We start from the raw sequence: 8,765 nt of genomic DNA on the forward strand, positions 1-8,765 counted from the left end.
GAAGGAAGGAAGGAAGGAAGGGAGGTGGGTGGGTAAAAGGAGGAAGGAAGGAGGTGGATGAAGGGAGGGAGGGAAGGAGGGAAGAAAGATAGAAAGGAGGGAAGGAACAAGGAAGAAAAAGGTGGGTGAAGAAAGGAAGGGACAGAGGGAGGGAGGAGGTGAGTAAAAAAGAAAGGAAAAGAGGTGGGGGAAGGAAGGAAGGAAGGAAGGAGAGATGTGGATAAAAGGAGGAAGGAAGGAAGGAAGGAAGGAAGGAAGGAGGTGGGTGAAGGGAGGGAGGGAGGAAGGAAGGAAGGGAGGTGGGTGGGTAAAAGGAGGAAAAAAGGAGGGAAGAGGAAGGGAGATGGATGGAGGGAGGAAGGAAGGAAGGAAGGAAGGAAGGAAGGAGGTGGGTAAAAGGAGGAAGGAAGGAAAGTGACAGGAAGGAAGCAAGGAGGTGGGTGAAGGAAAGAAGGAAGGACAAGAAAGAAAATGGTGGGTGAAGGGAGGGAGAGATGGGGGAGGTGGGTAAAAGGAGGAAGGAAGGAAGGAAGGTGGTGGGTAAAAGGAGGGAGGAAGGGAGAAAAGAAGTAGAGGAATATGAGGAAAGAAGGAAGGAAAGAAGAAGGGATGGTTGAGAGGAAAAAAGGAAGGAGTGAACAAAAAGCAGGAGGAAGAAATGCACAAGTGACATAAGTGACAGAAAAGAAGGGAGGATACAAGGAGGTAAGGAAGAGAGGGTGAGGAAAAAGGAAAAAAAGATGCTGAAGTAAAATAAAAGAGGAAACAGAACAAAAAAACCTAAGTGAAGAAAAATCATGAAAAAGTCAGGAAAGAGGAAGAAAATCTACGTCTGCTTCTTTTAGGCCTCGTTTTTCCAGGTATAAATCATAAAAGTTGTTCGGGGAGTTTTTGCAGCAGATATTTTGTATCACCTTGTTGAAAYCTGTGTTTTTGTTCTGTCAGGTGAGGTGAGGTCAGGTAGAGACTCTTTTTAAAAACCAACGTGAACACCCAGCTCACAGACAAGGTTTCTCTTTGACTAATTAAACGACCATGACAYAAAATGAAATAAATGGTGTTTAACAGACAAATATGTGGACAAAAGCAAAGAGACGGTGTGTATTTGCAAAGTAAAACCATGCAAATAAGGCCAAGGAGCAGAGTTTAAAAACACTGATTTAAAMGGAAAATATTTCAGCATTTAGCCGGTGAACATTGAAAGTTTTGTGAGGTTAATTAGCGACGCTGAGATTTATTCAGCAGTTGGACACAACTCCGAGTGAAGGATAATGCTGCAAATTAAAGAAATATATATAAATCCGCCCGCTTTTCAGGTGTTTCAAATGAAGCCAAAACTCTGAAAAGAAAAAAGAGGATTGGTTGTGCCACGTRAATCTGATGAAGGTGGGGGGTTAATGACCGCTGGAATATTATCCTCCAKTCAGAGCTCTCCTTTTTACATCTGGCAGTGAGGGGGGGTTAATTTCTTTTACCTCTCCTCATTAGCATTTACAWCTCGTTATGAGTTTCCTTAATGTTCATCATGATTAATTAAAAAAGGAGGATTTTTAGAGCTAATATACAGACGAGAGGAGCACAAGAAATTATCCAGGTAATATTAATGCTAATTTTATATTAAAAATCGTTATTTAATAGTAATCAGGTTTTTTGAGGATGTCAGAACAGATGCTAAATTTTGGCCTGAAACCAGTATCTAATGGTTTTCACATTTAAATGGCTAAAAACAAGCAAAAAAAATAAACAAACAAACAGGTTTTAAAATTTCTGTTGGTTTTTAAACGATTAGTTCTGAAAAATCCAACATTTTCTTTGGTCACTGAATGCACCATCCACATAGGACGTGAAAACAAACGTGGTCATGATGTAGTGAAGCGACTTTTACTAGATTTAGCCAGTTTTCAGAACCTTCCAGCGCCTTTTTAAAGCAACTAGTGACAAATCTAGATAATTTTCTGGTTTTTGGAGACTTTTATGGGCTGCGTGTGAAAACATGAATCATTCAGATAGCCGGTAGCTGGGCAGTATTGAGCCAAATTTGAAACGTGGGGTTCTGGATTCTTGAAGGACCACAGCACTGAGAACCAGAGCTTAGTTCAGAAGGATGAATAAAATAATTTAAAAAAATCAGTTTTTCAGCCACAGGTCACTTCTTCCTTCGTCACCAACAGAAACTATTCTTTTTACTGCTGTGAAAAGTTAAACACCTGCCACTGAACGAGCTGTGAGGGGTCGTCTCACTTTTCTTCACAGCTGCTTTTTTCCATCAGCTTTTTGCTCGCCTTTATATTGTTCGTTTTCAAAAGGTTGTCTTGGACTGAATGATGAAATAATCTGAAGAGAGAGCCTCGTTATTAAAAGGGATGAAAACGCTCTGCAGAGTTAGATCTGTTGTCTGCGTTTCAGTCGGCTCCTTTCACAGTTTTCATCTTATTTATTAGTAGTAGTGGAAACTGTTTATCTTTAAGCAGAGACTGAAACGAAACAAATCAGTAAGGAAAACTGACAATTAAAAACACATCCAGATTGTTTATTATGAAGGAGTCGAATGAGGCCAAACTCCAGATGAGATTCAGTCTCTGCTTCAACAATAAAGCTCAATATTCTGTTTTTCTCTTTAAACGCTTGTATAAAACTGAGTGGGCACTCCTCTTCCTACTTTAACTGCAACGAAATGTAAAATCCTCAGCCTCCATCTGTGCGCAGCAGTGAAGAACTGCAGAATCAAAAATTAAAACCTCCTACATGTTTTGAGAGACTGTTTGACTCGACTCAAACGTGTCAGCCGAATTATTTCCTCCTTGCTCTGAAGTAGCTGAACCTTTTTCGCTCTCTGAAGATCTCCTTTGTGTGTGTGTGTGTGTGTGTGTGTGTGTGTGTGTGTGTGTGTTAAAGGTCTCTGAAGTCTCGTGTAAAGATCATGGTGGATGGAACTCTGCTGATCACCAGACTCACCCCAGAGGATTCTGGGAACTACACCTGTGTTCCCACTAATGGGCTGCTGACTCCGCCGGCTGCCTCTGCCGTCCTCACGGTGATGCGTACGTACTCTGTGTGTACTTGTATTTGTTACACTTTTAGGACTGTTTCCGATACACACACCTACCTTTTCAAGACCAGTCGTCCTTATGGGGACCAAAGACCGGTTCTATTTAGGCCTCTCACAACAACGATATTTATTGGACGATAAATTGTCTCAGAAATTATCACGATAAATGATAATATTGTTTACTGACCATTTAACTCCCACTKCCCTTCCTCACTTATGAGGATTTATGAAATTTATGTACTTAAAAAAAGTTAGACTGACCTGGACCAGAGATGGTGAGAACACACAACAGCTACATGCCTGTTCTCTAATGCTGCAGAGGTTACCAGACCAATGATGCCAGTTTACTCCTCCCTACGATAAGGAGTAGAAAAGAGGGAGAGACAAAACAAACAAGCAAATATAAATGATCAACCTCATTTTAATTTATTGRTTAAATAATTGATTTATTGTTCATYGCGACAGGTCTWGTTCTAATAYGGTGAAATTCATTTTTGGGTGCGGGGGTCAGTGTTGGGGTTAGGTTTGTACTGTGGGGATTGGGGTTAGATTTGTTCTGGAGGGGTTAGTTTTAGGGTTAGGTATGTATTGGGAAGGTTAGGTAGGTGTTAGACTATGGGGTGTTTGGTTTAGCTTTAGGCTTGTTCAGTCGGGTTAGTTTTTTTCTAGGCAGGTTAGGGTTATGCGTGTACTGGGGGTTAGGATTGTACTGGGCTGTTTGGGTTTAGGGTTAGACATGTATTCGGGGTTAGGGTTACGTATTTACTTGGGGGGGTTAGGTTTAGGCTTTGGTATGTACTGGGGATTAGGGATAGGTATATACTGGGGGTTAGGATTGTACTGGGATGTTTAGGTTTAGTGTTATGTATTGGGGGGTTAGGGTTACGTATTTACTGGGGGTTTCATTTGTACTGGATGTTTTAGGGTTAGGCATGTACTAGGCAGGTTAGGGTTATGTGTATACTGGGGGGTTAGGATTGTACTGGGTGGTTTAGGATTAGATACGTATTGGGGTTAGCGTAATGTTTTTTACTGGGGGGTTTGGTTTGTACTGGACGTTTTAGGGTTAGATATGTACTGGGGGATTACGTTTAGGGTTTGGTATGTACTGGGAGGGTTACGTTTAGGGTTTGGTATGTACTGGGGGTTAGGGTTAGGTTCTTACTGTGGGGTTTGGTTTGTACTGGGAGGTTAGGTTTAGGGTTAGATATGTACTGGGGGGGGGGGTTACGTTTAGGGTTTGGTATGTACTGGGAGGTTAGGTTTAGGGTAAAAGGTGAAAATTAGGCTWTAGAAAGCCACTGAATGGTCTTAATAACAGAAACAAAAATTTGTGTAATCAGTGAGCTAACATGGAAAGGAAAAACCTATTTTATTAAAAAAACCATTAGTTCTAAGACAGTATTGTTAATGTTGTTAAAGTTGTACTTTAAAGTAACTTTGTTTTTCTAACTGTACTCAGACCCAGCCTTGGCTCTTCCGCTGCCCCAGGAAACCTTCCTCCCCACAGGTTTGGGTGGCGTCATCCCCTGCCCGGCGCTGGCTCAGCCTCCCCTCCTACGTGTGGACTGGATAAAAGATGGAGGACCTCTTGATTTGTCCTTGGTAATTCAAAACCGATCTGAAATTGAAGCATATCCACTCACATTTTGGTCGCTCATTAGGTGCTGTAACACCACTATCTGTAATGATTTCATGCACATGGTGGCTGAACCTATATTTTCCTGTTAGCAGAGAGATCCATGACACTGCTGCAGCTGAGTTTGAAGGATTTACCCTCAGTAAATCCAGTTCTCCATAAGGATGATCATTATTTTTTTTAAATGTGCTTTACTTATATTAATATCCCAATTTTTCAAGATGATTATTGAAAAAATGCATGTAGGAGATGAACGATCTTGTATTTTGTACATCTATATATGGATAGGAGTTTCTCTCTGATGGAAATTTGCTCCCTGCTTTTCGGCGCGAGGCCATTCAATCACATACATTTTAATGGATATGGGTAATATGGTCTTAAAAGCTTTTGGAAGCAATCCCTGAGGAATCCCTCACCACTCCCTCRTCCCTCACTTTCTCTTCGATCTTCTGGTCACCTCATCGGGGAGACGAGAGACAAGRGACTTTTTTAAAATCGACACTTTTCCAGATTGGGAAAAATCTCATCTTTTTGATTTCGCTTTCACTCCAAGTTAAAGTTAATATCACAACTGTTGCTTTGAACGTAAAACAAAGCTCTTCCTCCCCACGCAGAGTCCGGCTTTGGTCCGAGTGACGGACGTGTCGGYGCGTGAGGTTTGATAGGTTCCTGTTGCGGGGGTCCGCGGGGGGGCTGGGAGTCAGGCTGTTATTCTGCCAATTATTCCAATTCCACCGCGGTTGTCACAAGCTTGCATTCCCACTGTAATCACAGCTTCAATCCAGGGAGAATAATGGCAGTTTTGACTTCATTAAACTGAGTGGGGGAAACGTTTTAGCATAACACAAGCCTTTCACTGCGGCGTAATGGAAAAGAAAATGACTTTTRCTGCTTTTAATGCCACTTTTCAAGCATTCATCAAAAAAAGTTGTGCATATTCCTCTTATGTGTTTAGATTTACTAAATATTTCAAGCCAAATTCAGCTCTTGTAGYCAAAAAAGATCACGTTTCATGTTATTGTTTTAGAAAAGAGTCTGAATGTAGCGTAAATAAACATGTTTTTGTGGGATAATTGGACGTTGTGGGCAGTAAGCAGTGGCAGAAAATCAGAGACTCTAATCTGCTCCTTTGTGATGTTTGTGTTTTCCTCTCAGTATCCAGGATGGACCCTAAAGGCCGACGGCTCTTTGGTCATGGCCACAGTCAACGAGGACGCAGCGGGTGTGTATGTGTGCACGCCACACAACAGCTACGGCAGCATGGGTCCATCTGGATCAACCACCGTCATCCTGCAGGTGAGTCAGGATCGATTTCATTCTCAGGTTTAAGAGAAACTCCAAACGGCTCTTCTCTTTCTCAGTTTTCATTTTTGTTAACTTAACATTGGTCGTTTAAACGGATGTCTTAGAATCTCGGATAAAAGTTCATAAACATTTTTTCATCCACTAGTTAGAACAGTTGAATCAGAAAGTAAACAAAATTATTATTTTTTAGAAATTCAAATCAAAGCAAATACCAAAAGTGTTGTAAAGTGTTTTTCTTTTTAAATTTAATTTTGAGTAAATCTGCCCCAGTTGGAGTCGAACATAATTTCTGATTGTTTTATATGAAAAGGGTGAAAAACAAATGTGTGGGAAATAAAAAAAAACAGTGAAAAACAAGTCTTTTCATGCATGCAAGAAAAATAATTAATGTTTGCAATTAACAACCTTAGATTTTTAAACATTTATTGATGCTATTGACATGGTTCATCCTGTGCAGAATGGAAAAAAAATGCAAAGTTTTTTTAAATAAAACTTATGAAATTTTGCTTTAGTTAATTTTAACAGTGAACATTTGAATTTAAGGTTTTCAAGTGTTTTTAGCCTTATTGAATATATTTTAAATGGGTTATATACTGTATAATGCAAAAACAAATTTCAGACGAGAAGAAAAATAAAATATTTTTTGTTTCACCCTCATCTGTGAAACAACAGCTGCTTTGCTACACTTCTAATGATGTCCTCTGTGTGTTTGCTTTATTTTCATACTGACATTATTGTGAGTTTCTATGAAACATTCACACCGTTGTGATGTTTCAACAATTCAWACATCAAAACTTTCCTCTCCTTCRGGAAATTCCAGCTATGACWTTTGGTATTTCAGCAATATAAACCTGTTTTTCAGCCCTATTTTTTCCTCATTGAAAATGAATGGAGCTGTTTTCATCCTCCCTAAAAGCTTCAACCCTTTTTACTTTTTGTTCTGCCTCTGATTTTTTTTGTACGTATTTGTGCAAATTTCAGCTTCAATTAGCTTCTGTTATTGATTTTAGCTTTTTTCTGCTTTCTTAGCAATCATTCTGACCTTTTCTGCTTTTTCAGCTAATTTAGTGTTTTTATGCTCATCAGCTAATTTCATTGTGTTTTTAGCTGCTTTTCAGTATTTCAGCTTATTTGAGCTTTTTCAGGTAAATTCATCTTTTTGTGCAGCTTCTTACTGCTTAATTCAGCAAAAATGTAATCATGTTTCTTTGTGCTTTCAGCTGCTTTTAAAACCTATTTTTAGACTAGTTTTAGCTTTTTTTTTTAGCTATTTCAAAAGAAATTGAAAGAATTTCTATTTTTTTGCTCATTTGAAAACGTTTACTCTTATTTTGTCTGTAAATTTTAATGGGTTTCATCTGCTGTTAGCTTCTTTTGCTAATTTTATCTACTTTTTTCTATTTTTAGCCCTTTTTGCTGTTTTTCTATTGATTTTTTTWAACTTTTGTTGTCCTGCTTTCAGCAAAACCAGCTGTTCAAATCTACTGTATTCCAATAAAACAAAAACTTCAAGACTGTTCAAACCTAATTCACATCARCAGTTGAGCTGTTAAACTGTTTCAGCCTTTTCAGCAGCTGTAAGGTTTAATCACTCTGCATTTTCACAGGAAATGCAGTTTCTCTAGCTGAAGTAGAGTTTGTAAAAACTCACTTATGTCCTGATACATCTCAATAACTCAGGTAGAAAAACCTAAAAAAACTAAAGTTTTGCAGGTTTTCTGGATTAATTCTTTGTTGGAGAAGAGACAAAATGTTTCAACAGACGTCTTCAGTCTGAGGAGTTTACCTGAAGAGAAATTAAAGAACAATTACAYGTCAAAGCTTAATTAGATCATATTCTGATGTTAAGGCCAGAAAAGAACAAGAAGAACTAAACGATGAGTTGGATTTATTCCCACAGACCACCACTAAATCCCTCCTCCAGTTTGTCTTTACTGTGCTTTAATTGAACACAACTGCATCTGTCACAGCCAATCAGAAATCTTTACAGGAACAACATTTTATTGACCTTTTTACAGTTGATGTGTTCGGCTCCTCCGACGTTAATCGAAGTCAATTCAGATTACAGCTGAGGCGCTAGCGGGGAGTTAATTGTGTGGCTAATCCTGTTATTATTAAACTAATCTGGACCAAAGCAGCAGTAATCCAGTCTCAGAATCCATTGTTGGCACTGCTGGCGCCTGCTTGACTCGGCTGTGTTTTCCAAAATCACAGGAACCCCCGTCATTCAGCGCCGGTCCGGAGGAGGAGTACAGCCGGGAAACGGGTCGGACCCTGCTCATCCCCTGTCAGGGGAACATGGACTCCACCAACAAAGTCAGCTGGAGCAAGGTAAAATACACGTTTCATTGTTTGTCCTGGAAACTCACAAAAGTCTTACAGTGTTTGGAACTTTCTTGGAAAAACAAACAAAAAAACCATCAAATGTTCCATAGTTAACGATGATGAACCGAACTTCCTGTGGTTGGAAGCATCGCTGCTGGTTCTCTTCACTCCGTCTCTTTACTGGTGCTCCACTAAAGAAAGGAAGGATCGAGYCAGAAAACGGCTTCGCTCCTTGGCTGCTTTCACTTTTCTAACAAACATCTAGGAAAGTGGAAAGGCGTTTCATTAAATGTGAAGAATGACGACTCGAGCAGAGCTAAAACTTTAAACTAGTTATTATTAATAATGAAAAAGAAAAAAAATACTCCAAGGATTTTTGGTTGACTAAAAACCCTCGTTTCCTCAGTGCTTGGCAACAAATATCTTAAAAGTTTATTTCTACAACTG

At 39.5% G+C, this 8,765-nt stretch overlaps 1 protein-coding gene across 3 annotated transcripts in view; it reads left to right on the top strand.

The window, feature by feature from the left end:
- Nucleotides 1–8,765, top strand: part of igsf9a (immunoglobulin superfamily, member 9a) — a 76,840-nt gene that overhangs the window by 38,830 nt on the left and 29,245 nt on the right. For all 3 annotated transcript variants that reach the window (XM_014002452.1, XM_014002451.1, XM_014002450.1), the window contains exons 8-11: nucleotides 2,896–3,041; nucleotides 4,512–4,654; nucleotides 5,844–5,984; nucleotides 8,208–8,324. In XM_014002452.1, the coding sequence (XP_013857906.1) occupies nucleotides 2,896–3,041; nucleotides 4,512–4,654; nucleotides 5,844–5,984; nucleotides 8,208–8,324 (547 nt within the window). The remainder of the gene's footprint in view (nucleotides 1–2,895; nucleotides 3,042–4,511; nucleotides 4,655–5,843; nucleotides 5,985–8,207; nucleotides 8,325–8,765) is intronic.

This window comes from Austrofundulus limnaeus, unplaced genomic scaffold (genome assembly GCF_001266775.1).
Source record: "Austrofundulus limnaeus strain Quisiro unplaced genomic scaffold, Austrofundulus_limnaeus-1.0 Scaffold13, whole genome shotgun sequence".
NCBI lineage: Eukaryota > Metazoa > Chordata > Actinopteri > Cyprinodontiformes > Rivulidae > Austrofundulus > Austrofundulus limnaeus.